The sequence below is a fragment of the Prinia subflava genome, chromosome 8 (assembly GCF_021018805.1).
Source record: "Prinia subflava isolate CZ2003 ecotype Zambia chromosome 8, Cam_Psub_1.2, whole genome shotgun sequence".
Lineage (NCBI taxonomy): Eukaryota > Metazoa > Chordata > Aves > Passeriformes > Cisticolidae > Prinia > Prinia subflava.
In genome coordinates, this window is record NC_086254.1 from 8,275,744 (window position 1) to 8,303,659 (window position 27,916).

The 27,916-nt window shown below is 52.7% G+C and overlaps 3 protein-coding genes and 1 long non-coding RNA gene across 8 annotated transcripts in view; 3 read left to right on the forward strand and 1 right to left on the reverse strand.

Moving 5' to 3' along the window:
- The window catches only part of VPS53 (VPS53 subunit of GARP complex), a 61,734-nt gene extending 54,906 nt beyond the window's left edge, over nt 1-6,828 (forward strand). For both annotated transcript variants that reach the window (XM_063402780.1, XM_063402781.1), the window contains exons 20-22: nt 639-776; nt 3,230-3,334; nt 4,403-6,828. In XM_063402780.1, coding sequence (XP_063258850.1) covers nt 639-776; nt 3,230-3,334; nt 4,403-4,570 — 411 coding nt within the window. In that variant the 3' untranslated portion in view covers nt 4,571-6,828. The remainder of the gene's footprint in view (nt 1-638; nt 777-3,229; nt 3,335-4,402) is intronic.
- A 2,804-nt stretch (nt 6,829-9,632) lies between these two features.
- Nucleotides 9,633-16,391, forward strand: RFLNB (refilin B). Its single transcript, XM_063402791.1, has 3 exons — nt 9,633-9,931; nt 11,223-11,332; nt 13,768-16,391. The coding sequence occupies exons 1-3, from the start codon at nt 9,728-9,730 to the stop codon at nt 14,096-14,098; spliced, it is 645 nt and encodes a 214-aa protein (XP_063258861.1). The 5' UTR covers nt 9,633-9,727; the 3' UTR covers nt 14,099-16,391.
- A 1,566-nt stretch (nt 16,392-17,957) lies between these two features.
- On the reverse strand, nt 17,958-27,835 carry LOC134553299 (uncharacterized). 2 transcript variants are annotated; one of them, XR_010081063.1, is made up of 2 exons: nt 26,400-27,835; nt 17,958-19,878 (listed from the first exon to the last, which is right to left on the reverse strand). It is a non-coding gene; the product is annotated as an uncharacterized LOC134553299 (long non-coding RNA). The 2 variants fall into 2 exon arrangements; XR_010081062.1 differs by lacking the exon at nt 26,400-27,835 and adding an exon at nt 19,995-20,303.
- The window catches only part of RPH3AL (rabphilin 3A like (without C2 domains)), a 34,277-nt gene continuing 29,328 nt past the window's right edge, over nt 22,968-27,916 (forward strand). The window contains exon 1 of one of the 3 annotated variants that reach the window (XM_063402790.1): nt 22,968-23,032. The gene's annotated coding sequence lies outside the window, so the exon portion shown is untranslated. Of the gene's footprint in view, nt 23,033-25,417; nt 25,536-27,916 lie in introns of those variants that run through there. The other 2 variants (XM_063402788.1, XM_063402789.1) reach the window with 2 other exon arrangements.

The following is a 27,916-nucleotide window of genomic DNA, read 5'->3' on the forward strand; positions in this document are numbered from 1 at the left end:
GTTCTGCAGTGCCCAGAATGTTTTGTGTCCCTCCAGAAGGAGCTTCCACCAGCTCCCTTTTCGAGGAAATGCTCTGGGTGTGCTGACAGCCCAGCAGGCTTTTACACTCACTGCTAAGTAAATTGGGCTGCTCTTCCTCTAGTTTGATTTCAGATTTCTGTTCCTCACTGGTCTTGTCTCTTCAGACATTCTTTGTGCAGTCAGAGGAGTGTGGGATTCAGGTTAATTTTGCTCTGAGGAGCCCTGTCCCACAGCATTTTGTCCTGAGACAGTGCTGCTCTGTCTGGGCTCAGTTTCATAGCTGCTGCTTATTTATTTGCTGGGGTAGCAACAAACAACATCCAGGCTGTGAACAGTTCTCAGTGTAGCTATATTGTGTGACACTTTTTGAGGAAAGAAACCCCAGTCAAGGGGCTGAGTAAATGCAGAAAAGCTGACAGTGTGGGTGGCTGGGTGCAGGAGGAAGGGTGGTGTTCATTCATTTGACCTCAATATCTAAATCATGGTACAGCCCCAGGTAATCAAGATTGTTTCACTGCATACTGGGAAGTGTTAAACTTTTAAGGATGTTGGGTTATAGCAGCTGGTGGATCTTGGTGGAAGGAGCCTCAGTAACAGAGTGTGGTTAACTCTTGCAGCTGCTGCTGGACACTCACTCTCTGAAGATGGTTCTCCTGGATCTGCCCTCCATTGGGTCCCAAGTGGTGAGGAAGGCTCCTGCCAGCTACACAAAGATAGTGGTGAAAGGCATGACTCGGGCTGAAATGATCCTGAAGGTAACTCAAGACTTTTGAGAACCTGCCAGCCAGACTGCTGGACTGGGAATGGGAGCGAGCGAATTCCAGGGGGCCCTTCCTTTGAGTGCAGCAATCTGCAATTGCACAGGAACCTCTGTGAGCCTGGCCAGGGGCTCTGCCAGCTGCTCTGCAGAGCTGCCTCACTCCCCTTGGGTTTGCCCCCACTCTCTTCTGATACCACATTCGAGTTTTCACCCACTTTTCAAGGCAACCGAAGGCTCAAGCTCTGCTTGCCAGGAGAGCTGAGGCACCAGGTTCCCTCAGGAGGTTGTGGAAATCAGAGTTTGCATCCCTGAGTGTGTGCTGTGGGGCAAACCCCAGGGTTCAGGTTACTCCAGGCCTTTGTGCAGACTCCTCACGCAGGGGAGCCAAGCCGTGCTTGAGTCACCTGTTTACTGTCTAGTGTAACAGCCAGTGCAAACATGTCTGGGTTACTGTATTCACCAGAGCCCTTTCTCATTTTCCAGACCTGCTGCCTGGAAAATGACCCAAAAGCAGCGTGTTGTCTTCGTAAAAAGCAACAAGCAAAGCAATCTGCCCTTCCCAGCTGGTGCTGGAGTCAGGTTTGGTCCCGGGAGGTGCCCTGGAGCTGTGCAGTTGTACCCTCCTGGGTGATGGGATTGTCCCCTGCTCGCCAGCAATGCTGGGAGGGCATTCCTGAGAGGGAATTAGTGGGACCTGGGGTCAGGCAGGACGGGCAGCTGCCAGGCAGAGCCTCCTGTAAAGCACAGCCAAGGGAAGGGGGAGAGGAGCCTGAGCTGTCCCTCCTCCTGCTGCTGCTCGTGGTGGCTTTGCTCCCGTGCCCAGGGGAATGTCACAGCTGAGTTTGTGCTCTGGATTCAGACATTAGCTCTGCAGCTCCACGCTTTTGGAGCAAGGTGACTGAGCTGTTAGTGAATTGTAGTCTGAATTCTCTTAGAAATGGCCTGACTAAAAATGTCCTGGTTTGTGCTGACTGCAGCAGGGAAGATTGGTGCCTGTTTCATATGGAGCAGGTCTTTCCTTGGAGCTTGTGTGTGAATCAGGAGAGTAATGGAGTTAATTTGTCTGCCCTCAGCATCCCGTGGAGTGCTGCAGGTCCCCAGGGTGTGCAGCAGCAGTGACACTGCTGTGTCACAGCCCTGCTGCTGGCCCCGGGCGAGGGCTCTGTGTCAGCGTGGCTGCAAATCAAACAGCCACAGGCACTGGGAGCCACCGTGTGTGTCCCAGGCTTGTTGTGGGGCAGGTAATTCAGGCAGACAGCACAGAGAAATGCACTGAGCCCCAGGGAGCACAGATGGGAGGAGGGCACCGGGCCATGCTCATCCTGCAGAGCTCTTCCCTTCTCCCCTGGCCACGCCGGCTGAAGCTCCAGCTTTTCATCTTGGCAGAAGATTTTTACAAGGGCTGTAAATTAAGGATTTATAAGTGTATATACACATGGCTGTGATGTTTCAGTGGTCTGAAGAGCAGGGAAAGAAAGAAATGTCTTGGTGACAGAATACAGTGTGGGGTGAGCTGGGTCAGTGCAGACATATGGAAATGTTTTTGGAGACAGGGAAGAGTCTGCTCTGGTGCTGTTTCTGCCCATTTACACACACACACAGACACACAGACACACTCCTCCCCAGAAGGATGGCCTGGCTGCCCAGCATTATCAAAATATCTCCTCTCTGTGGAGCTTGCTCCTTATGTAAGAAAAGCACATCAGTGAGGGATCATCTTACCAGCTTCGAGGCTATTTTGATTTTTTTCCTGTTTTTTACGATTGCTCCTGGGCAGATGTTGGTGGGGGGTTCCCATCCTCCATCCCAGTCTCTCCAGAGGATGTCCAAGGAGAGCTGCACCCCAAGGACAGAGTGGCTGCGTGTGGCACTGCTCACCCACGGGTGAACTGCAGAGCAGAGAGCTCTGGCCCACGCTGTCCTGGGGACCCAGGGAGTGACACAGAGTGTTGTCACATTCCCCTGTGACACACTGTGTGTGTCCTGCCTCCAGGCAGGAGGGAGCAGGAGGGACACTCAGCCAAAATGAGAGTCTGGGCTGAGTCCAGGCTGCCTGATCTCCGGGGACTCTGTGAGTGTCACCACCACTGCCAGCGCTGTCCCCTGAGCCACTGCCCAGCTTGTCTTCCCCGTGCAACATGATCAGATCTTGAGCTTGAACAATACCCCAGTGCCTGCCAGCCCACAGGCCACAGACTAAGCCCTGCTGCTCTTTGAAACGTGATGCAGAGCCCAGGAGCGCCGTGTGCTGAGGGAGACCCAGCTCCCTCCCTGCTCCTTACTCTGCCTCTCTTCACTCACCTTTACCTCTCTCATGAACAGCCTCTTTCTTGTTCCTTGAGCGTTTTATTTTAGGAGCCAGTCCTGCTGTCACTCCTGTGCAGGGTTGACTGAGCACTGCCTTTAACTCCTGTTATTTGTCTGATCTCTTGTTCCCTGTCTTGGCAGGTGGTGATGGCTCCACATGAGCCCCCAGTTGTGTTTGTGGACAATTACATCAAGCTCCTCTCCGACTGCAGCAACGACACATTCCAGAAGATCCTCGACATGAAGGTCAGAACCTGTCCAGGGCTTCTGCTCATCCTCTAGTGTTGCTTGGGGATTGCTGGGGGCTTCATTTCAGTGTGAATCCTGAGGGGCTTGGGGGTGGGAGAAGCACTGTAGAGAGACAAGTGTATCTTTACTCTGAAAGCAGAGTTGCCACTGAAGTTTCCAGTTCATTTCACATTTTCATGCCTGCTCTGCTCCTGGTCAGGACAGGAGCAGAGGTTTTGGTCAGCACCTGAGCTCAGGTGTGGGTGCATGGCTGGAAAAGCAGGGATGTGCACAATCCTGCTCTTAGCCTGAGGGATGAATACAATCTAAAACATCCTTGAACCATTCCTTAGATGGGATAAGGAGGAACTAAAGTTTGGAGCAATAGCTGTAACAGGATGCTAGACAGGATGCATTGACCATAAGTTGGGGAAGATTTGCAGCATTTAGCCTCATGGACAGAGCTCCAGAACCAATAATATATACTGCAAGGACACGTGAACACTGTGGTTTAACCAATGATGTTCAGAGTTAGGTGCATGATATGCTTAGCACAATATAAATGTACATCAAATAGCTGAACAAACCAGCAAGATTTTTAACTCATATTGTGTCACAGTGGACACGGAAAGAACCACACGAGGACACGCTGGTGAGCGAAGCAGGAAAAAGGGCCGATTTTATTTACAAAATTCAGTTTTATACATTTCCCATGGTGCCCGTGGATTGGAGGATGGAATTCCACCTCTCAATCCACGTTGGTCGAGCTAACTGTCAATCACATTTCTCCTCTCACCTAGAAATATGTAAACAATGAAAGACAGTTAGCAAAACAATGGCAAGTGTTTATAGCAGCAAGTGTGATAAAGTGAAATTTCTGACTCCAATATGAAGAATATTACAGAAGGCTTGGAAAAGTCTTCAAAACCAGGGTGACACATATTGAGTGCTGTCTTTACTCTGGCTGATTCCCGGCAACACTTGGGTCACCCAGAGGTGCTGGTGGGCGAGCAGAGGAGGAGGTTGGAGGTGTGAGGTTTGAGGTTTGAGGTGTCAGGTCGGTGACAGCCGTGCTGTTCCCCGCAGGGCCTGAAGAGGAGCGAGCAGAGCAGCATGCTGGACCTGTTCCGCCTGCGCCTCCCCGCGCCCCCACCCGGCGGGGACGGCGCCGCCCTCGCGCTCAGCGCCCCCACGCCCGAGCAGGAATCCTCCCGCATCCGAAAGCTGGAGAAGCTCATCAAGAAGAGGCTCTGAGGGGCTCGGCGCTGGCAGGGCCGGGGATTTACAGTGCCTGCCAGATCTCCCGGCGCTGTCCTCCCCATCTTGTGAGCTCAGAGCGAGGAAGAGCCTCAGCAAGGTTTTTGCCCTCAGCTTAGCAGGAGGGAAGCCCAGGACACTGCCAGCTCCAGTGGTGGAGAAAGGAGAGGCATCTGTACAGACACAGTTCGGGTGGATTCAGAGGCTGCTGGCTGTGATACACTTGGTGTGGCAGCTCTTGCCCTGGCTGAGCTCCTGCTGCAGCACTGAGGGTTTTGCCTCAGTTCTGCGTTGCTGCTCACTCCCTGCTGCAGAGCTGTTCCTCTGATTCATTATTTATTGTGGTGTGGGGGGAACCAACCCCAAACCATCACCTCCACCAAAACCCCGACCCTCTAACAGCTGGGATCTGGCATCTGCAGCTCCACTGAATGAGTGAGATGCCCAGGAGGGCACCCCGAGGCAGGCTTCTCCCCTGCTCCCAGGACAGGCATGCATAAAGCACCGTGAAACAGAAAGGAAAATCCTTTTCAGAACAGGAGGAAAGGGCTGAATTAATTCCTTCTGCACCTTGGCAAAGCTCCTGCCAACCAGCTGGCAGCCTTGGCTGCTGTTAGAGCTTAAAGGCCAAGCAGGACATGTGTGGAGCCCTCTCCAGCTGCTTGGTATTTCCCTGGCGTGTGCAGGGCTCGCCCGCTGTCCCCAGTGGGAGTTCCCATCCTTCCTGGCCACATCTCTCCCTCTTTTCCACAAAGAGCCCTTCATGGAGCAAGTGTCAGACTGCTCCAGCCCCTCATGCTCACTCCAGCTGGCGTGTCCCCACAAGGGATGTGTCACCTTGGCACCTCTGCTGCCCTGCAAGGAGAGGTGCTGGAAAAGTTGGCTCTATCAGGGAGCCAGGGCTTCAGCAGCCTCAGGCTTTCAGGGCCTCCTCCTCCTGCTCCTCTGAGCTTCAGCTTGCAGCAGTGCGGAGGGGAGGAGGACCAGCAGTGAAATATTTTGGATAACTCAGGCCCCTCTTGCCATGGCCCAGCCCCTGGCTCCCAGCCACAGAGCCAGCGTGGAGCAGGGTTGGGATCAGTGGGTGCTTTCCAAGGAGTCTCCGTGCAGGGAGGCATCACCTTCTCCTTAGCACTGCTGGATTTCTTCCCAAACTCCTCTGTGCCCTTTCTGGGAGACCTTGAAGGCATCTGCCCAGCCATGAGTGAGTCCCACATGGGTGTAGGGCAGATCAGCCAGTCGTGCCTGCGTTATTTAACTTCACTTGCATGTGCAGGAAGGAGAAGTCCTGTACCAGAGAGGCAGGTGAGGAACAGCCGTGCTGCCAGACGCCTTCCTGGGAGGGCTGGGCTCCTCACCAGGGCACGTTTGGGCCTTAGGACTGTATTTATTTAGGGGCTGTGCACACAGGGATTGTAAAAATCACTGCTGCACATCAGTGAAGGAGGCTCAGACTCCAGGAATGTGAGCTCCATCCACCCACACCCAGAGCTTCACTGGGATGGGGAGTGCAGAGCAGCAGCAACACCTGTGGGGAGGGACAGCAGCTTCTCATCACTCCAGTTCTACAAATCTGCTGTTGCCTCATTTACTTCCTCTCCTGATTCCCTGCTAGGTGGCAGAGGAAGCACATTGGGATTCTGAGCAGCCTTTCCCCAAGGACAGATTATGTCAAGGTGCACGTGCAGGATGCCTCACGAGCTACCACGCTGCAGAGCTGGAGAGGAGGGAACAGGGGTTTGCAGAGATTCATTATTCCCATGAGGGGATGAATAATTTATTTTAGATGAATTTTTCTTTGCTTTGTCTCAGGCTAAGTCTCTCACTGAATTACGAATAGCTGAAGACGATGTTGAAGTTATCATTGTGTGTCTTACCCAAAGGCTTCTCCCATTTCATTCTCTGCATTTCATTCCGTAGATAAGAGGAAATAAAAGGAGAAATGAATTTTTCGTTCCAGCCTTTGAAGAACGCCACAGGGCCGGGTGTTTTTTGGAATTCCACTTTCAGAGAACAGATCCGCAGTTTTCTACTTCTGGTGTAAGAGTTTTGTGCCCCTGGCTCTTGGGTGTTTATTAGATTTGGCAGGTCTCTATTTGTGCATTAGCTCTTTGGAGTTTACAGCTTTGGGGAATAAATGATGATTATGTGTTTTCTGTACAAAAATGCCACTTTTTATGGTTTCAGGCCGGGGTGTAATTCTGCCTGTACGTGGGGTGTGACACTAAAATGAATTAAACGCTTACTGATGCTCATTGCTGGGTGTTTCCTGTACGGCTGCAAATCCCAGTGGCTGGGATGGACCTCACCCAAAATGTGCTGGACCCAGCAGTCCCTGCTGTCCCTCTGCTCCTGCAGCTCCTCTGCCTTTTGCACCTTCCCTGGCAGCATCCACATTCACAACAGCTCCCTGCACTGCGTGGGTGGCTCAATGACCCTGTGCCCCTCAATAATCACATCATTTCTTCTGTCTGCGTCTGCGGGAGTGATTTCTGAGAGATCCTCATTTTTCCTTTGAAATTAATTAAGGGGTAGTGCCTTTTTCCACGCTCTGCATGACGCTGGAGCAGCTCCTTTCGCTCGCAGAATTAATGACTCATTTGCTTTTCTCCTGGCGCCCTCCGCCCTTGGGCAGGAGCCGCCCGCGCCGGGCGCTGGGTGTTCCTTTCTTTCCCTGGATTTACAGCCAGGACTGAGCATCCCAGTGATGCTGTCCCAGCCTCCACGAGCCTTTGCTTGGCTCCACGAGGGCGGTGGCAGCAGGGCTGTCAAAGCTGATGAAACCTCAGCAGCTCCAGCCGCGTGCTGTCGGCGCCTGTCCCCACCATCAATCCCTGGGTGGGCACAGCTCCTCTGTGACATTCCCATCCTCTGGAAAGAACTTTCCATCGTTTTCAAATAACACAGGATCCTTCTGGTTTGCTTCTCCCAGCGACAGCCCCCGCGTGGCATCGCCTGTGGTTGGGTTGGTGATTAAGCCGAGCACGCCCAGCCTGGTGGAAAGTCCTTTATGGAAGGAGGATCTTGATAAGAGGCTTGTATCTGCCCTGTCCTGCCTGTGTGTGGGCAGTTAAAGAGTAAATAATGTGGACAAACAGGCAGGGGAAAAGATTTCCAATCCAGGGATGGCACAGGTTGATACGGTTTGAGAGGCTTTAAGAGCAGTCGGAGAGGGCAGAGTACACATCCAGAAAAGCAGAGCCCCTGTACAGAGTGACTCAATAGTATTTGAGTGATTGAGCAGTTAAAATTCTGCTTAAACACTTCCTTTTCATCCTAGCAGGCAGATTGGCAGGTCTGGATGTTGGTGCTGCAGGAGACCCTCGGGTTGGCTGCAAAGGCCAGAAATGAGAACCTGGAAGGGCACAAAAATCACCCTGTGTGTCAAGCCGTGCCAGAATGGGAGGGTTTTTTGCTAGTAAGTAAGGAGCAGAACGATTCCCAGGAGCTCTGCTTATCCCAGGCACTGAGATCCCTCTCCCTTGGACCCTGCTCCCCTTGGGAGTGGCTGTGGGAGCACCCACAGCTCTCAGAGGCGACTGCTGGGATGTGCCACAAGTTCCCCCTCCTAAATTGCATTTAGTGGGTTGCTGGCAGCGTGGGTTTTCACCCAGGAGCTGCACAGCAGCTCTGAAATGATGATTGTCTTCGTCTGGAAACTGCTCCAGTGCCTTCCAAGGCATCTGATTTCATAAAGAGCTTTTATGGGAGATTTTGGAGCAAGGAGTGATCATTTTTCCTATTGCTTGCAGAGACCAGCATCCCTTTTTCTGGGGGGGGATACACTTAAATTAAAAGGAAGAAAACACCTGTCCAGCACATTTGCTCAGACCCCAAACATTTCAGTCAGAATTCTTAATGTTCTTTTTCTTTCCATCTGCATTTTTCAGCGAAGACAAACAGCCTCATAGTATTTCTTCAAAGGAATGTAAATTCCTTGAGGAAGTCTCCGGAGTTCCCAGCACCGCATAGCTGCAAACCACAGACGCCTACGGCTGAAAGTTCTGCTCTGCTTTTAATTTTGGGGCAGGGAAGGAATTTTTTTCGGAGGTTTGGGTTCACTTGTGCTGGGCCCGTCAGCCCAGACTGCTGCTCTCTGCGCAGGGGAGTGTTGACTTTGGCCGGCTGCAGAGTTGCTCTCCCTCCACCAGAGTATTCCCCCACCGAATCTGATGACATGGCGCAATTATTTCATTAGGATTTTCCAAAAAAGGTTCCCTGGGTCTCCTGTAGTGCTAGCGAGACCGTTTTCCTTCTGTTCTCTTGTTTCAGCTCCGGCAGCTTTGCCTGAAAAATGCAATTAGGGGGAGCAGCCTGGAGTGGGGAGGGAGAAGGAGCAGCCTGGAGGGAGAATTTGGGGGCCTAACCCGGCTGCCAAAATCGCTGCTGCTGGGGAAAGCACCACTGGAGGGGAGGGCAGCCCACCGGGAACTGGCAGCGCTTTCAGTGCTCCCCAAAATCCAGTGCTGGCAGCGCATTGGGATGCTGCACTGTGGGTTGGACCAGGACGTGTGGAGGGCAGCTCATGGGGCACGGTGTGACAGAATCCCAGAACCATTCCGGTTGGGAAAGACCTCCAAAATCATCGAGTCCAGCCGGGACCCGTGCCCACCTTGTCAACCACACCAGAGCACCACGTCTGGTCTGTCTTTACCCGGGTCTGTCTGTACCCGGCGACTCCGCCACCCTCCAATGTCCAATTCTGTGCGGCGCTGGGGCTGGGAGGCAGGACCGGGGACAGGGATGGGGTCACCAGGACAGGGACAACGGGGAGACGGTGAGACACAGGGAGAGCCTGGGGGACAGGGACAGAGAGGGGACGGGGACACCGGTGGGACACGGGGACAGCGGTGGGACAGCGGTGGGACACGGGGACACCGCCAGGACACGGGGACACCGGTGGGACACCGGTGGGACACAGGGACAGAGACGGGACACCGGTGGGACACGGGGACAGAGGTGGGACACCGGTGGGACACGGGGACATCGATGGGACACCGGTGGGACACGGGCCGGTCCCGCCCCGCCGCCGCCGTGGCCCCTCCCCGGCCGCGGCCGCCCCGCCCGCCGCCGCCGCCCGGGCGCAGCCGGCGCTGGGAGCGCAGCGCGGGCAGGGGCAGGGGCCGGGCCGGGGCAGGCACCGGCGGCTCGGCCATGGTGGGGCGGCTCAGCCTGCGGGAGGTGCCCGACCTCCCGGACATGAGGAAGCGCGGCGACTCCGGGCTCGACAGCCCCGACTCCGGGCTGCCCCCCAGCCCCGGGCCGGCCCCGCCGCCCTGGCTGCTCTCCTCGGGCAGCCCCGACCGCGCCGCCGCCAACGGGCTCCCGGAGCCCGAGCCGCCCGCGCCCTCCGCCGCGGTGAGTACCGGGCCCTCCCCGAGCCCCCGAGCCCCGGCACCGGCAGGTGCGGGGCCCCGAGAGAGAAAAATCCTTCTTTCATTCCCCCCGGTGCCCGCCGTGCCCGGAGCCCGGCGCATCCCGCGGGGAAAGGAGCGCGGAAAGCCGCGTCTGGCCCGTGCGGGAATGGGTTGGAACGAGTTTGTCTCCGGTGTAACCGAGCCCTCTGTCGTGGCCCAGAGTGGGGCTGCACCGGGAGGGAGGGATCCCGCCGGGGACCGGGGTGAGCGGGGATTTTCACGGAGCTCTGGCTGCAAGGGGAGCTCCTCTCCGTGCTGCCCCAGGTCGGGGCTGGGACGGCAGCACGTCTTCGGAAATCCCTGTGGAAAGTGAATTCCCGTTATCCCGGAGCAGTAACTTTATTTTGCATAAACTATGGTTTCAGTTAATTTGATTTTTTCACCAAACAACTTTTGGATGTTGAGCTGCAGGTACAAAATACTTTGGAGAATGCAGATTTAGAGGAAAAATCCTTTTCCTGCAGGGGTGCTGCTGTGAAATTGGAAAAGGCCAGAGGAGGGAAAGATGCTCACGGCCCCCCAGCCCTGGATAGTGAACACACGTGCAGAGGTGGCTGTAAAACCACGCACGGGTTGGGTTCCATCCCTTCGGGGCTGCTTTGGTTTCCTCGGGCTGTGGGTTCGGTGTCAGCTCGGGGTGTCAGGACAGGAGCACAGGGACAGGCAGGGAATCACCGCTCGGCGGGAGTGAGTTAATCCTTCCCAAAGCTCGGTGTGTGAGTTAGGCTGGGTTTAATGCCTTCAAACTGGAGCCAGGGCATAGCTGAGGAGTGAGGAGGTGGCTCACGGCGAGGTGCCCTGTGCTGATTTCCTGCTGCCCGTGGCTGTGTGGGGTGAATTCAGCAAGGAGAGATCTCCCACACCCATAAAATAATGGTTATAATTGAGCGTGGGTTAATACAGGGAGCAGAGGCTACACTGCACCCAGGGGTGGAATTCCTCTCTCATTTCCCAGAGTGGCTCCTCTGAATTAGACTCCTGAAGTTTGGATTTTATCTTCAAAAAATGCTCCTGGCCACCTCTAGGATGCTTTAGACCAGCGTGGGGTCAGGCCTAGAGGATGCACCTGCAGCACATCTTGGTCTAGCAGATTCTCCTGCACATAAATGTGAGCCTCAACAGCTCCATACCAAGGCATAAATAAATCTGTTTTCCTGAGAAACCACTGCATTGTAACATCAAAGTTACAGGAATATGATACAAAATGAAACATTTTGCCATTTTTTTTGCAGAGCTCCTTGTTCTCCCCCAGCCCCGTTCTCTCCAGCTGCCCTCCAAGATTGTGTCCTTTATCCTTTGGCGAAGGAGTTGAGTTTGACCCTTTACCACCAAAGGAAATAAGGTAAATATTGTGTTACAGCCGTCTCGTTTGGAGGGAGTCAGAGGAGTTCTAGGCCTTATCAGTGCCTGTGAGTCAAGTTAATTTGTTTGCAGAGCCATTGTTCACCACAGCTGTACATTCCTGGACCTGGACATTTGTACAGTCCAAAGGAGTGCTCAGCCTCTTTTAATCCCACCCATATGGTTGTTTTGTTGGTTATTTTTCCAGGAAGGCTTTTTAATATTTTACTCTCCTGCTTTTCCTTCCTTGCACTGCTCCAGAGCGTTGCCCTTCAGCTGATTAGCCAGGAGGTAATTCTGAGGGAAGAGCTTCAAAGATTTTTCTAGGACTGTTTCATTAAGGGAAAGAAATTCTGTTCCTGCAGCCTCGTGGTTTTATAATAAGCCCTTTCCATCTTAACAGCTGCGGCTGGTTGTGTGAACCAAAGGAAATGGCAACATTCAGAGGAGTGCATAATTCTTTTTTTTTAATGCTCTGCATCACTTCACAGCCTGTGAATTATTCCTTTGAACACCATGATTTGCAGTAATGAGAAAAGAAGGCTCCCGGTTGATGACTGCGCAATTAGAGGGAAGCTGATAAAAATCAAATGGAAGCCTAATGCAGGGGAGGGTAGGGAGAATTATGTCCTGGCGTGGGGAAGGAGCCTGTGCTGTGGAATTGGAGGCTGTTAACTCCTTGGTTGGTGGAAAAGCCAACACAGAGATGAAAACTTTCCTTTCCAGCCCAGGCACGGAGGGTTTTCCTGTGCAGGCTGGAGCGTTCTCCTGCCAGCTGAATCTTCAGGGGTTTGTCTTCAGAGAGTGCCCCGTGCCAGGGGTGATAGCAGAGCACTCCCGTGGGGTTCCTGGCAGGGAAGAGCTGAGGAGATAATGTGTGCTTGCACAGGAGTTTGTGTGCAGAGCCTAAAGGTGGTCGAGAGCCTCTGGGTTCAGGAGTTTGCAGAAGGTTTGTTCACAGAGCTCGGGGCTGAGGAGAAGTTGTGGTGGTGCTGGCAGCTGGGTGATAATCCTGGGAATGCTGCTAACAGAAGGCTCTTTTCCCATCCTGTGAGTGTGTGAGGCACCAGCAGATGGTTCTGCGTGAGATGGGATGAGGAGCCACCCACAGCTCCTCTCCCCCACGAGCAGAGCTCACAAATCCCCTGCACAGCCCATCCCCAGGCTGCCTCTCCCACCTCAGATGTGCCACGTTCTGCAGGACATCAGTCGTGCTGATGCCTTCATACAAATACAAAACCTTGTCCTTTTATTGACTCCAGTTATTTATAAAAGTAAAGAATCCTTGGCCTGAGACTACACAGAGTTTTTTCTATTTATGAGGCTGACAGTGTTCTAAGGCTGTGTTTCTGTGGCTGCAGCTGGTCTCCTCAGAAATGCTCTCCCAGCTACAAGGTGCAGTTGCAGTGCTGTGGTTAAACCTTGTGGCATGCGGGTGAAACCTTACAAAAGAAAGGCCTTGTGAAATCGTGGTGAGAAAGGAATTGTAACACTGAGAACCAGCTTGCACATCAACCCATTGCTGTGGGAACCAATCTGCACCTGGGAGGAGAAAGATTCTACCTGTGTGAAACATCTTCTTCCCAGGAGATGAGAATGTGAACATATCTAGAGAGGGAAGATTTTGATGGACATTGAGCCATTCCTAACCAATGAACTGAGCTGCAATAAGCTACTAATTAGAATTAAACACCATGCCTTCTGATAAATATGAGGAGTAAAGATTTGGCTATGATGGATAAAAAAAACAGGTGTATTTATCCATCCCTACTGTGACAAAACCTCTGTAGTCACAGAATCAGAATTCTCCAGGTAACAGCTGACAGAAGGAGAGGACACAGCCTCAAGCTGCACCAAGGGAAATGCAGGTTGTATATCAGGAAAAAGATTTTTCACAGAAAGAGTGATAAAATACAGGAATAGGCTGCCTGGGGAGGTGGTGGAGTCACCATCCCTGGATGTGCTTGGAGAAAGACTGGATGTGGCACTCAGTGCTGTGGTTTAGTTGAGGTGTTGGGGCTGGGTTTGACTCGATGGTCTTGAAGGTCTCTTCCAACCTGGTGATTGTGTGGATCCTGTGAATTCTGTGGATCCTGTGAATTCTGCAAATTCTGGGAATTCTGTAGATTCTGTGGATTCAGTTAATTCTGTGAATTCTGCGGAGTCTGTGGATTCTGTGAATTCTGTGGATTCTGCAGAGTCTGTGGATTCTGTGAATTCTGTGGATTCTGCAGAGTGTGTGAATCCTGTGAATCTTGTGGATCCTGTGAGTTCTGCGGATTCTGCGGATTCAGTGAATTCTGTGGATCCTGTGAATTCTGCAGAGTCTGGATTCTGTGGATTCTGTGGATTCTGTGGATCCTGCAGACCCCGTGAACCCCATGAACCCCTCCCTGTCCCCACCCCACGCCATCCCACGCCGTGTCTCTGCCCCAGGTACACCTCCTCAGTGCGCTACGGCTCCGAGCGCCGCTTCATCGCCGACGTCTACCTGCGGCCGGGGCTGGCCGTGGCCTCGTGCAGCCAGACCATCGTCTGCGTGCCCGACTGCTCCTGGCGCAGCTACAAGGCCGAGGTGCGCCTGGAGCCGCGCCGGCAGCCCCGGCACTTCACCAGCACCACCATCATCTACCCCAAGCACGCCAAGACTGTCTACACCACCACGCTGGACTACAACTGCCGCAAGGCCGCCCGCAGGTTCCTCTCCAGCGTGGAGCTGGAGGCCTCCGAGTGCCCGGGTGCTGATGGTGGTCTGGAGGGCTGCTGACCGTGGCTGCCCCTCTCCTCCCTCGGCCATCCCTGACAAACTGTGCTGCTAAAAGCTGGCACAGACCCTCCCTTCTCAGCCCTCAGCTCCTGCTTCCCAACGCCGCCGTGGCCGGCCCCAGCGCGGTTTTCTGCGGGAACGTCACTTAGTAAGGGGATTTCTTTTGTTTTTTGTCTCCTCGCCTCTGAAAGCTGTGGGGTCCCTCCTCTTCCCCCCATGGAAAGCACGGGGAGGGCATTCCCAGGGGAGGGGTGGTGGGTGAGGGAGGGCGTGGGGTGGTGGCTGGCGGGTGGGGATCTGTTCGATGCCTCGTGGGGTGTGCAGAACACAAGGGCGGCTCTCTTGGGGGGATCCAGCAGGTCACACGCAGAGCTGGCAGCATTTCCAGTTCAGGTCGTGTTTTCTCCAGAAGAACCATCCCCTGGAGATTGCTGGAAAGGGCTAACAGAGAAAAACCCCAGAGTTCTGCATTTAAAGCATCAGAAGTGTTGGCATGTGGCACCCACGTCCTGTGTGGAGGTGTGAGTTGGGAGGGAGAGGGGATCCGAGCAGGAGGAGCTGAACTGCTCCAGGCAGCAGAGACAGCACAGTGTGACTCCAGCTCCTTGGGTGATGAGGAGTCTCTGTACCCACCAAACCTGTGCTCTGTGTGACACACGAGCGTTTCTGTGCCTGCAGCAGGGCCTGTAACAGAGAACACCGGGCCAGGAATGACCCCTGGTGAAGTGGAGGTGGAAAACCACGAGTGCCTTGTTCTTGCCCACCACTGGCTGTGTGCACTAAGGGAGCCGTAACCAAAGCAAGGTTCAGATCAAACGGGACCCAGAATGGCAGAGGAGGTGCTGGGTGGGGTGTGGACAGGGCTGTGGTGGGCTTGGGAGGAGGTGGACAGGGACAGGCAGGTTTGTAGTGCAGAGCAAAATCCACTGTAGAGCTGTAGCTCTGCTCTTCCCCACTGAACCTGTCACGGCACAAATCCCTGTCCTTGTGCTCGGGGATGCCACGGGGATGGGGCAGCCTCTGCCTGTCTGCAGGCTGCTGAAAAGCCTCTCCTGAGGGCGTGGTGAGTTTGGGGACCAAAGGGAAAAGCTTCAGATCCCGTGGAAGTCTGTCTGGGTGTTACGTGCGTTCGTTTGTCGTGTGCCTTGATGAAAATAAGACTGAGAGGTTTCCTCTTTTCCCAGATTTTTTTTTTCCTGTGTTGACAGAGCGCAGTATGGAGAGCATCTGCTTTGGGGAGGGTGGGTTGTGCTGGTTTTTTGTGTGGTGCAGTCTCTCAGAAATATCTGACAGACCTGCCTTAGCCTGACACGGCTTTTCCATGTGCTCCAAACCTCCTCCGAGCTGTGGGTGTGCAACAGCAGCCCTGGAGCAGCTCTTGGGGAGGATTTGGCCATGCACAGCCCCAGGGGTGAGTTTGGTCCGTGGCAGCCTCGGGGGCTGTTCCTGGGCTGTGCTTGAGGCGTGTTTGTGCAAGTGTGATGGGCGGTGTGGAAGTGGATCCCAGGGAGCTGAAAGGAGCTGGGAGACAAAGAGCGCAGCAGGAAGGAAACCTTGGCTTTGTATGGTCTGGGGGCTTTTTATTGTTGTTGTTGGGGTTTTTTACTTATTTATTAGCTCAGAAAAGAACATCCCTCACCTCTGGTGCTGGCCTCAGAAAGGCAGCTCCTGAAGCAACCCCAGGGTGAGAGAGGACAGGGCCGGGCAGGCGGCGCTCCGGAGCTCAGAGCAGCACAGCCCTCAAACATTTTTGTCTCAGGCTGCAAAGGGAGATGTGTCTTAACCAGATGATGCAATCCTGCCCAAACTGCTGCCCCAGGATGTCCCTGTGGTGTAACAGCAGCCCCAGCTCCCCCCCAGCCCCAGGGGTTTCATCTCCCCTGTGGGGTTGCTCCATCCCTCGCTACTGAGGGACACAGGGCTGGGAGAACAGGGACCCTGCATTGCTCCCACGAATTTCTCCCAATGAATCCACTTGGGACAGGTCTAAAAGGAGGTTTTAAGTTGTAGCCATTAGTTGTTCCCAGTTAGAAGCCAAATAACCCACAAAATGCCCCTCACGCTCTGGTTTTAGGATAAAGCACCTGATTTTTATAAAGCAAGCAGACTTAATATGTGCCTCTTAAAAATATTTTAACTGGTAGAGATACCTTTTAAATTATTTATGTTCCAACATTTGCAAAGCTCTGATTAGCTCTGTGCAAGTGTTCTGGTGTCTGTGATGTTTCCCAGCCCCTCCTTCTGATTTTCAATTTGTCTTTTACTTTATTGGTAATAAATGATCTGAAAACCATCCTGCATGGAAGTCTCTTTATTTCTCATTCAAAGATTTTCAGTGTTTATTGTGGTAGTTACTTAGAGATAAATACATCACATTTCCTGCCAATCCCAGCTCCCCTCCTTTCTCTTCTATTTGTTGTTTACATATTCTAGGAGGGTGTTGCCTATATAAAACTGTCTATATTAAAAACCAAACCAACACCAAATGTTGTGGATTTGTCAGTTTAGTAAGACATCGAAAAAGTGCTTTAAAGACAGCTGAAAATCCTCTCCTTAATGGGTTTGAGTCGTTCATCTGGTACAGTTTTATTTTTAAGGAGAGTTTCTGGTATGAATTTCAGCATATCCTACAAGTGAAGAACTAATCCCTTTCAAATAGAACATGTATTTAACCAGGCAGGAATTAATTTTTAAAATGTGGATGCTCAAATGCTGCATTAGTAAATAAGACTGGAGTGTGCTATGCATTAAACTTTATAAAACCAAAAGAGATGATTGGAAGCAATTGTGTGGAGAGAAATGCTGTGGTGTTTTCCTGCATGCTTAATCTCTCCTTTTAACCTTTCCACATTTTGCAGGCGTGCTGATTTCGTTAGTGACTCTGGCAGAGCAGGGATGGATGTAATTGAACATCAGTTAATTAATTCCTAATGGGGTTTTTTGCTCACTCTTTATTGTTGATCTGGTTATGTGCCTGTGGAAGCTCTAGAGTTGCCTGTAATGACATTATTGGGGTCTGGGGAGCCGTGGAGCTGCCTCCAGCAAAGGCTCTGAGACAGCTTTTGGGTATCCTGGAGTCCTGAAGTATGAAACAGGAGAAAAGGCACACATAAACATCAATTCTGTATAAAAGGCTCTATTTTAAAGGCCAGTAAGAAAAAGCTTTAAAAGTCAGTACGGGGGAGTTCAGGGAGACTTTCAGATGTCACCTAAGTTTGAAATGCTTCCTGTAGTGAGGGCTGGGCTGTTCTCCTCAAGTACTATCATGACACTCTGTATGAAAAATTTAAATATTCTTTTACTTTAAAATTTTGAAGTAGGGAAGTACAGGGCGGTTCCATGTGATTTTTAATTAATATTGACCCAATGAGCTTCTAATTAGCAGCTCCCATTCCAAGGAAACCCTGATGTTCTGCATGTGCTGTTTCCCTTTTGTGTGTGCCCTCCAGAATGTCACATCTGAGAGCCTGGGATAAGGAGTTTTTATAACAAAATAAAACACTAACAATTGGCTCAAAAGCCAGGAGGTGAGGGTTGGATTCCCATCCTGACTCTGCAGCCGCTCAGGGAAGGTAAGTTCATCTGCCTGGAAATTATTTCAGCCTCTAAACGAGGTGTCTGCTCCCTCATCTGCTCACAAATCTGCAGTGAACAACGAGAATACCTGGAAAGTTCAAGAGTATTATTTGGAAAAAACCAACAGCAATAATCAGCCATACCCCAGGACAAACACACAGAGTGGAAAGGAGCACTTCTAATTGTTGGTGCATATTTTAACAGGTTGGATTTTTTTGTCTGGTTGGGGTGGGGTTTTTTTTGTTTGGTTTTGGGGTTTTGGGGGGTTTGTTTGTTTGTTTGGGGTTTTTTGGGGTTTTTTTGTTTTGTTTTGGTTTTCGTTTTTGATTTTTTTTTTTAATATAAATGTTGTTTACTCAACAGAGACACAGCCAGGGAGTAACCACTGCTAAGACACAGAAATTTTGGGGGTTTTTTGGGTGGCACCCCTGGTGCAGCTCAGAGGCTCCTTCAGCATTCAGTTCACTCTTGTTCTTCCAAAAAACCCCTGCAGGAATCCCTGCAGGAATTCCTGGTGGCTGGGAGCTGTTCCTGGAGGTAAAATTCGTACCTTTTCCTCCTGTTCCCCCTGTACACACGCAGCCTTTCCTCCTCTGCCCGGGGATCCTCCACAATCCCATCCCAGCGGAGGCTCTCGCCCAGCTGGGAGCAGAGACCCAAAATTCTGCCAGCCTCTTTTATTTCTGCATCTTCCTTTTTCTCCTCTGCAGTGTTTTGGGCTGGGTTCCTCCCAGGAGCTGGGGTTTGAAGTGCTGGAGGAGAGTGGGCCCGCTGTCTTCTGCTTTTGTGGTGCTGTTTTCCTGTTAAAATCATAAATGCTGTCAAAAAAACAAAAAAAACCCCAAAAAACCAAAAAAACAAAAAAAACCCAAAAAAACCCAAAAAACGCCCCCCAAAAAACCCACAAAAAACAAAACAAAAAACAAAACAAAACAAAAACCAAAAAAACAAAAACCAAAAAAACCACAAACCAAAGACATGTTTAAAAATAAAATAAAAATAAAAAATAATAAAAAAAAATAAAAATAAAAATAAAAACAATAATAAAAAAATTAAAAATAAAACAGGGTTGCCTCTGAGGCTTCCCTGCTTTATTTCAGAAAACAGAAATAAAATAAGGCAACTCCTTGCTGTGGCTTAATGAAACCCCAGGTCTACAGGAAAAGTGGTAATGACCCAAAAATCTCATTTTTAAGTAGGAAATAGATATTTTTTCCGATTGGCCAGCATAGGGATTGTGACACCTGTAAAATGTATTTATTGAAGCTGTTAATGTATTAATAGCACTTCTGCACTGGCTTCAAGCTCACCGGCTTTGCCTCACTCAATTTAAGCAGGAAATTGATTTTAAGTTGTAGGGGATTCTTTTTTTAAGCTGTCACCCTTTACTACAGTGAGCTGTGTGATTTTATTTTTGTTTTAATAGTGCAATTTCTGGAAACTTTCAGGCACCTTTTACACTAAGATAGTGGAAATTAATGGAATTATTCCTTTACAGAGAACAGTTTTGGAAATCACCTTTCCTTTCCTGTAAGTTTTACCAACCCCTCACCCCCCAACAGATCAGTGCTGTAACCCATGCCAGCAGAAGGGGGAATATTTAAATATCCACTAAATATTATAACCCACCCCAGCAGAAGGGGGGATATTTAAATATCCACTAAATATTATAACCCACCCCAGCAGAAGGGGGAATATTTAAATATCCACTAAATATTATAACCCACCCCAGCAGAAGGGGGGATATTTAAATATCCACTAAATATTATAACCCACCCCAGCAGAAGGGGGAATATTTAAATATCCACTAAATATTATAACCCACGCCAGCAGAAGGGAGAATATTTAAATATCCACTAAACATTATCAGCATCTCAAGTCCCCGGCAGGTGCCTTGTGCCTCCTGCTGCTGGCTCGCTGCAGTTACACGTGCTCCACCTCCGCGATGGGTTTGGAGCTCCAGAGGGGAATCCGTGCACAGACAGGGCTCAGGGGAAGGTTTTAAAGAGCCACCGGTGGTTTCCTGGGAAAAGCTGGGTTTTTCTCACCTGCCCTCGTGCTGGTGGTGGTGGCAGTGGTGGCAGCGGTGGCAGCGGTGGCAGCGGTGGCAGTGGTGGCACTCCTGCCTGCTGCCTTCTTTCTCCGTGGTGCTTTCGTGCCCGGCTCCCTGCCCTTCTCCCTGTGCTGCCCGAGGGGAGCGGCTCCTGGCAGGGAGCAGGGTAAGGAAATTCAAGCCCTCCCTCCTGTCTGACCCCTCTGCATCGTCCCTCCCTCCCTCCCTTCCCCTCCGTCTCCCCTCAGCCCCGTTCCTCCCGCTCACCTCTCCCCTCTCCTCCCTGCAGCCTTCTCCCCTCCATCCCAGCGCCCTCCCTCTGCCCTGCCCTGCCCGAGGTCCCCAAGGGCGGTGGTGGCACAGGGACAAGCCTGGGCTCGCCACTGGGAGCAGCTGCCCTGCCCTCGGGCCCTGCCTGTGCAGGGCTGGGCTGTGCTTGTGCCTTGTCCCCTGTCCCCTGTCCCCTGTCCCCTGTCCCCTGTCACTGTACCTGTCACTGTCCCTGTCACTGTTCCTGTCCCCTGTCTCCTGTCTCCAGTCCCAGTCCCTTGTTCCCTGTCCCTTGTCCCTCATCCCTTGTCCCCTGTCCCTGTCCCTTGTCCCCTGTTCTCTGTCCCTATCTCTCTTCCTTGTCCCCTGTCCCTGTCCCCTGTCCCCATCCCCTGTCCCTTGTCCTCTGTCCCCATCTCTCTTCCTTGTCCCCTGTCCCTGTCCCCTGTCCCTGTCCCCTGTCCCTGTCCCCTGTCCCCTGTCCCCATTCCCTGTCCCTTGTTCCCTGTCCTCTGTCCCCATCTCTCTTCCCTTGTCCCCGTCCCTGTCCCCTGTCTCCTGTCGCTCTTCCCTTGTCCCTTGTCCTTTGTCCCCTGTCCCTGTTTCTGTCCCTGTTTCTGTCCCTGTCCCTTGTTCTTTGTCCCTTGTCCCCTATCCCTGTTCCTGTCCCTCTGTCCCCTGTCCTTGTCCCCTGTCCTTGTCCCCTGTCCCTGTCCCCTGTCCCATCCCCATCTCTCTTCCCTTGTTCCCTGTCCCTGTCCCCTGTCTCCTGTCTCTCTTCCCTTGTCCCCTGTCCCCTATCCCTGTCCCTGTCCCAAATGTGCATCCTGTGCCACAGAGGCCCAGGGGTTGTGTGTGGATCTGCACACCAAGGAACCCTCCTGAATTGTTGTTGTGGGTGCTGCAGGCTCAGTGTGAGCAGGGAAAGCAGAGTCACACCTGAGCCTTGCCCTGCCAGCAACAGGTGGATCAAAATTGGGATTTTTTTCTTCAAAGCAGGCTAAAAAAGAAGCAGGTTTTGCTATGAGGCATCAATATTCTTCCAGCGTTTGCTTTGTCTTGTGCACCCTTGAGCTCTGTAAACCAGAATTTTTGGTTCAGATCAGGGATGGAATCGCTGACATTTTATTAAGGAGAGGTAATTAGAGGGACGAACACAGATTGAATCAGAGGATTGCAATCAGAGCCACAGCGTGGAGAAAAGCCCTGGACGTTGCTGTGAATTGTGAAGCAGCTGAGCTGAGCTGGGGCAGTCAGGAAGGGGGGAAGCAGTGCCAGCTCCTGGCCGGCTCTCAGCCTGCTCTCCTGGGAAATATTCCTCCAAAAACCAGGATCCGGCCAGTTTCACCTCCTGGTGCTCACCAGCCCAGTGCCCAAACTGGGAATCACCTCCAGAATCGTTCCAGCCTGGATCATTCAAAGCTTGTTGAAAAATACACCAGGGGAAGCATTTTGCATGCACACAGAGCCTGCAGCTCTGTGGAAGAAAACACTTGATGATGACATTTCGCATCGGGGTGGTTCTTCCACACAGTCAATAATATAAATAAATTAAACACGCAGTTCAGCCAGCTTCAGGAGAAAGATAAATCACCTAATTTAACCATCTGTGCTGGCAGGGAAATGACACACATCTCAGAGCCTGCAGCCATCCTGCTGCTGGGTTTGCTTGTCAGGATCCCCACAGATTCTGCAAGGCTGGGCCTTGGCAGCCCGGGGGGCACAGGGAATAAATACAATGTTACATTAAAAAAAAATTTAAAGGCTAAATGCAGGTTTTATCTTTGATAGCACGGAGTCAATTTTTAATAGACTCGTTTCTCAGCAGCCAGGCACTTCCAGTTCCACCCAAAGAACCCTTCAAAGTCTCTCTTTTATCGATGATGGGTTTTCTCTGAATTATTCACCAGATCGCAGCTGCCAGAGATTTTAAATATCCTGGTGACAAGGACAGAGAGGGATAACAACCTCCTCCTGCAGCCCTGCCAGCGCTGCTGACAGGGGATGCCCCAAGCTGAGCCCTTCTCGAGGAACGGGAAACAAAGAGCGGATTTTCGGAGAGGCTCAGCTCGTGGCCGTGGTGTCCTGCAGAGGACAGAGGGGCTGACATGTGCTTACAGAGGACACATCTGGCAGTGCCCCATCCCCTGCTGGGCTCTCCCAGCACACATCTGGCAGTGCCCCCATCCCCTGCTGGGCTCTCCCAGCGCACATCTGGCAGTGCCCCCATCCCCTGCTGGGCTCTCCCAGCGCACATCTGGCAGTGCCCCTATCCCCTGTTGGGCTCTCCCAGTGCACATCTGGCAGTGCCCACATCCCCTGTTGGGCTCTCCCAGTGCACATCTGGCAGTGCCCCCATCCCCTGTTGGGCTCTCCCAGCGCACATCTGGCAGTGCCCCCATTCCCTGCTGGGCTCTCCCAGCTCACATCTGGCAGTGCCCCATCCCCTGTTGGGCTCTCCCAGCACACATCTGGCAGTGCCCCCGTTCCCTGCTGGGCTCTCCCAGCTCACATCTGGCGGTGCCCCATCCCCTGTTGGGCTCTCCCAGTGCACATCTGGCCGTGCCCCCGTTCCCTGCTGGGCTCTCCCAGCTCACATCTGGCGGTGCCCACATCCCGTTGGGTTCTCCCAGCGCACATCTGGCCGTGCCCCCATCACCTGTTGGGCTCTCCCAGTGCACATCTGGCAGTGCCCCATCCCCTGCTGGGCTCTCCCAGCGCACATCTGGCAGTGTCCACATCCCTCCAGCCTCCCCCAGCGCACATCTGGCTGTGCCCACATCCCGTTGGGCTCTCCCAGCGCACATCTGGCAGTGCCCACATCCCTTCCTCCTCTCCCAGCGCACATCTGGCAGTGCCCCATCCCCTGCTGGGCTCTCCCAGCGCACATCTGGCTCCGCTCGGCCCCGCTCGCCGCCGGCCCCGGCCCGGAGCGCGGAGGGCGGGCGGGGGCGGGCGCGGCCGCGGCTCCGTTTCCGCCTCGTCCCGCCGGGGCAGCGGCTCCAGGAGCGGCCGGGAGCGAGGCCGGAGCGCAGGTGGGTGCGGGCCGGCTTTGCTGGGCTCGGCTCAGAGCTCGGCTCGGGGCGCTCCGGGAGGAGTTTGAGCTCAGTTTGAGCTCAGTTTGAGCTGAGTTTGGGCTGAGTTGGAGCGCTCGGCGCGCACCGGCTGTCGGGCACCTGTAGGAAAAGAGCCGGGGCCGGGATTTGTGGGAAATGGGAATGGGGAGAAGCCCGGAGCACCCGCGGGTGGGAGAGCCCCCTGAAAGGCTGCTGGGAGCGCTCCGGGAGCCCTGCGAGCCTGTCCTGGGCTGGGCTCCGCAGGTCCCTTCCCTCCCCCAGGGAATGCAGGGGAGGGGAATTAAGCGGCAAAGGCGAGGAGGGAAACGAGCCAGAGGAGAGAGGTGAGAGCGACGAGCTCCGTGCAAAAGCTCCCAGCCACGTCCTGCTTTTGGGAGCTGCTGCTGGGCTTGTGCAGGTCCCGAGGGGGAGAAGCCGCGTGTGCCTGGGGGAGGGCGGATTGGGTTTTAAATCGGTTTGTAAATTGGATTTTAGGCGCTGTGGCACTCCGGTGATGGGTGTTGGGCGTGCAGGTCACAGCGACACGCTGTGCCCACCCCCGGCAGGGTTTTTTGGGCCCTGCAGGTTGGCTCAGGTGCTCCCCAGCACTGGTCAAAGTCCAGAGCTTTCCTTCTGCTCGTAGCAACCGCGTCCAGGGTGATAAAAGCCTTTGTGGCGCGTTTGTGGCGCCGCTCAAAGGATGCCTAAAACCAGAATTACGCCTTTAAGGATGCTGCAAAAAGCGGTTCCATCCTCCAGATGTGCCGGCAGGCCGGTGGCTCAGAGGACAGGGAGGTTTTTGGCAGGGCCTGGCTGCTCAGTAGAGTTTCCTCGGGCTGTTCTTTCCCCGGTTCAGCGGAGCCTGGCAGGAGCCTCCTCCCTCCTCTCCATCCCCTGACAAACCCTGGCCCGTGCTCAGCGCTCCCCTCCTCTGCCCAATCCTTTCTAAGAAACCCGACGCTTCTCTGGAGGCTGAGGTGCCACACGCCAGCCCCGGCCCTCCCGAGCTTTTTCAGCGTTATCAGAAGAGCGAAATGAGTTTTCTCTAATTGGCCATTTAGATGCTAATTTGCTTCTCCCAGGCCCGTGCCAGATCAACCTGGCCCGGAACCGGAGTCAGAGCGAGCCTTCATGAATTATTCACTTTGCACAAGGCACCTGCCTGGCCGCGGCTCAGGAGGAAACAGGTCCAAAGTCTGAGAAATAAAGATACACCTTGGCAGGTGGAACAGCGCTGGCTTTCCTCCCCTGTGCCGGGAGCTGCTTTGCTTTGGCAAAACCTGGTGGGTTTTTGGTTTTTGGGGGTTTTTTTGGGTTTTTAATGTTTTTTTTTACAGCTCACCATATCTCAAGTAGCCACACTAACGAGTGCCTCTCGTTAATAAAAGGATTGTTGGTGCTGGATGTCGGCTCTCCTGCAGAGCTGATTTCATCTTCCCACTCACAGCACTGGCATGGGCCTCCAGGGCATTGCATCTTAAAAAATCTCTTTATAAGATCCATCTTCAAAGCAGTTTGGCTTCTTGCTGCTGCTGCTGGGATTGGGAAGCAGCTCTGGTGGAGAGAAAACTTCTTGGTTTTCCCCCCCAAACCTCATCCTCACCCGGTTCTTCACCAGCCTGGCCTTTCACCATGAGGATTCCTCTTATTTGGTATTTTAGCTGGTGATTAATTTGGGCTGGGCCGAGCAGAAAGAGGCTTTGAATGAGGTTGGATCCATTTTGCTGGCACTGGTTCTGCTTAGATGGAGCTTCCATGGGCAGACAGACCAGGGGAAGTCTGTCTGTCTGTCTGTCTGTCTGTCTGTGCCCAAGCTTGCCAGAGCTTGGTGGTGTTTATTTGGACTCTGTTTTGGCCCAGGTCTGATCACTCTGGGTTCCCTGTGTCTCCTGGCTCCCCACCTGCTGCTGGGGGTGTGGAGGGAAGGCAAAACGCTGCTCCTCAGCCGTGCCCAGGTGTCTCTGTGCCCGAGACATCTCCTGCCCCTGCTGGCCTTCTGCTCCCTGCCCGCTCAGCCCTTCCAAAATCATTTTGCAGCACTCCACTGGTGCCCACAGCGGGTTCCTGCTGATGAGCTGCAGGATGAGGGTGAACGAGCAGCTCAAAATGGTTCATGTGCAAGAAAAATCTTCCCTAAAGCCCTGATTCAGCCTTGCTCTGGCTCTGGGACTGGGCCAGACCTTCAAAGCCTTCAGAGCCTCTCCTGCCAGGCTCCTGCAGCCCCGGGGGCTCTTGTGCCACCCAGCTCAGAAACCCGGCTTGGAAAAAACACCTGGAGCCGTGTCTGGAGCTCAGAACCTCCCTGGAGAGGAGCCTGGCTGGGCTGGGTTAACCTCCTCAATCCCTCGTTCACCCCTGCCATGGCAACACGAGCAAACACTCCCTCGTTGCCAGGGTTTCCCGGGGATAATGGGGTCTGGCTGGGAGCAGGCAGCGATTACACCGAGCTCTTCCAGGGAGCAGCCTCCAGGAGGGAAAACAGGTACCTGGCAATCCTGGGGGAGGGGATGCCCTGGGAGCAGGTGAGGGAATCACACCGGAATTGGGAGCTTGGCTCTAGCCAGATGTTTTAATTTTGATTTTTTTTGTGTGTGTGTATGTGTGTAAAATGAAGTATTTAAGGGGGAAAAATAGTAGTCTAATTAATTTCCTATGAAAACAAATTAATCTAGACCTGGGCTGCTCAGCTGAAATAGGCAGGCAGATGAAAGCTGACTGGAGGCCTCCTCGTGGGGCTGTGTGGGACTTTTTGTCTTTGCAAAGATCTGAGGAATTGATGCTTCGTGGGCAGCTGTGATGCATCAGGAGGTTTTTCTGCTTTCAGGAGTGCCTCAGTGTCAGTGAGACCCTCCAGTTTTAACTTTGGTGTAGCCAAGGTGAGGTCAAAATGTCTGAGATGAAGCAGGGAGGGGACTTGGAGTGAGAGGCTGCTGGAAAAGCAGGCTGGTAAATTCAGGCCAGGAAAATGCTGAGGGTGTTAAACAGAGCTGCAGGAGGGGTCAGGCAGAGCAGGATCCAGGGATCCCTGCAGGAGGGGAGGCTGTTCTGGGTAAGTGTTGCTGTGCTGTGCTTTGCTCTGATATTCTTCTTTAAGCACCTCTCCTGCAGCAGGGGAGGTGGCAGGTGTGACCTGCCGTGTCTGTGCTCAGCTATTGGGGTGAGATAAATGATTGTTGATGTTCTGCTGAGAAAACCTGGCTCCCTCCTCAGAAACTCCTTGAAGAGCACCGTGTCCAAGGGCTGTGCCTGCCTGCATTGTTCCCTCCACTCAGGCCCCACTGGAAAGCTTCTCCCTCCCAGACTGGAGTCACGTTCTCAGTCCTGGTTGCCAGAGCACAGCTCTTACCTTGGGGACAGCAGAGGCAGAGCCAGGCAGAGCCAGGCAGAGCTGCAGGCAGGGATGTGCTGGGTCCTGGACGCTCCTGGCCCCTCGGGAAGGGTCAGCCCTGCAGGGCACTGCTCCTCCCCTGTGCCTCTGTGCCGGGTGCACTCAGATTTAATGAGGTTTTTGTCTCACATGACTTCCTCCATGGCAGGAAAGGCACGAGCAGGTGGAGTGGTTTTAAAGCAGGTCACAGAATATCGATAAGAACTCCCCTTTAAATTCTGAATTTGGGTAAAAAGCAGAGCTTGGAGTGGGAGGTTTTTCTGCACCACAAGGGCTGGTGCTCTGCTGTCACCCTGTGGGTCAGCAGCTCTGGGTTCTGCTCCCTCACTGGCTGCTCCTACCCTTCCTTGGTTTGTTGAGGGGAGGACAAGGAGGGCATGGCTTGGTGCTAACTGGAGTATTTTTGAGGGAAAATGCCACCCTGCACCAGGGGGTGTTTCACATGGACACAACTCCCCAGGCTGGCGTGGTTTTGTTATCTGGGTGTTTCTGATTTCCCTGCACTTCTTGTCCTGGTCTGAGATAAGAGGGAGGAGATGCTCCACGCCCTCTGCTCCTCTGGCATCATTCCCCTGCCCATGAGGGACAGTCCTTTACACACTAAAACCCCAAATCCCAACCCTCCAGGGCTCCAACATCTCCCCCTTCTCTCTGAACTATGAAAACCCCTTTGACTGCTTTGTCTTTGTGTATAGGAAATGCACATGATATCTAAACCTGATGCATTGGTTAAAACCTCTCAAATATTTGTTTCAGGTTGTCTAACTAGTAAATTTGCACTACTAAAAGCAAGAAAGAGAAAAGCATGAGCATAAAATTCCATAGAACTCCATATTTCCTTTAAACTGTCATCCAACAAAGAAATTTTACGATGCTGCTGATCTTTAAACTTTTCTTTGGTTGATTGACAGGTAAGGTTGTGTTGCTGAAGGCAAACAAAACTAGATAGGAACAGGATACCTGATTTAACTTCATGTCTTGTTGTTGTTTTTTGATTTGAGGTATTTTCTTTTTTAATTTTAATTTCTAAGCAAATCTTTTAGAACATTCTGTTTTGTTGTTTTCTCCCAAATTTGTTCTGGAACTACCCAAAGACAAGGCACTAAATTGCTTTGTTTGCGTTCAGCTCTGCATGTTTGAATTCCTTTTGATTCTCTCCAAAATTCCCTTCTGCCTTCTTCCCTAGGAGCAGGAAGCTGCTTTTCCTTCCTCAGGCTGTGTCCCCAGCAGGCTTTTTTTTTTTTTTTTTGCAGAGGTGCAAAGCCAGCATCTCCCAGCAGAGGAGGTGGAGAGAGAGAAAAACCCTTCCTGTTAAATATTTCAGGGAATAATCTCTCTGAAGACCCTTTGGGGATCTGGTGGCTCTTCAGGCTTTTGTTTTGCCTTCCTTCTCTCTTTGCAGATGCTGCTCAGGGGACGGTGGAGGACAGGGAGCATCTGCTGAGTAACAGGAGGCAGAGGACCGTGACATTGCT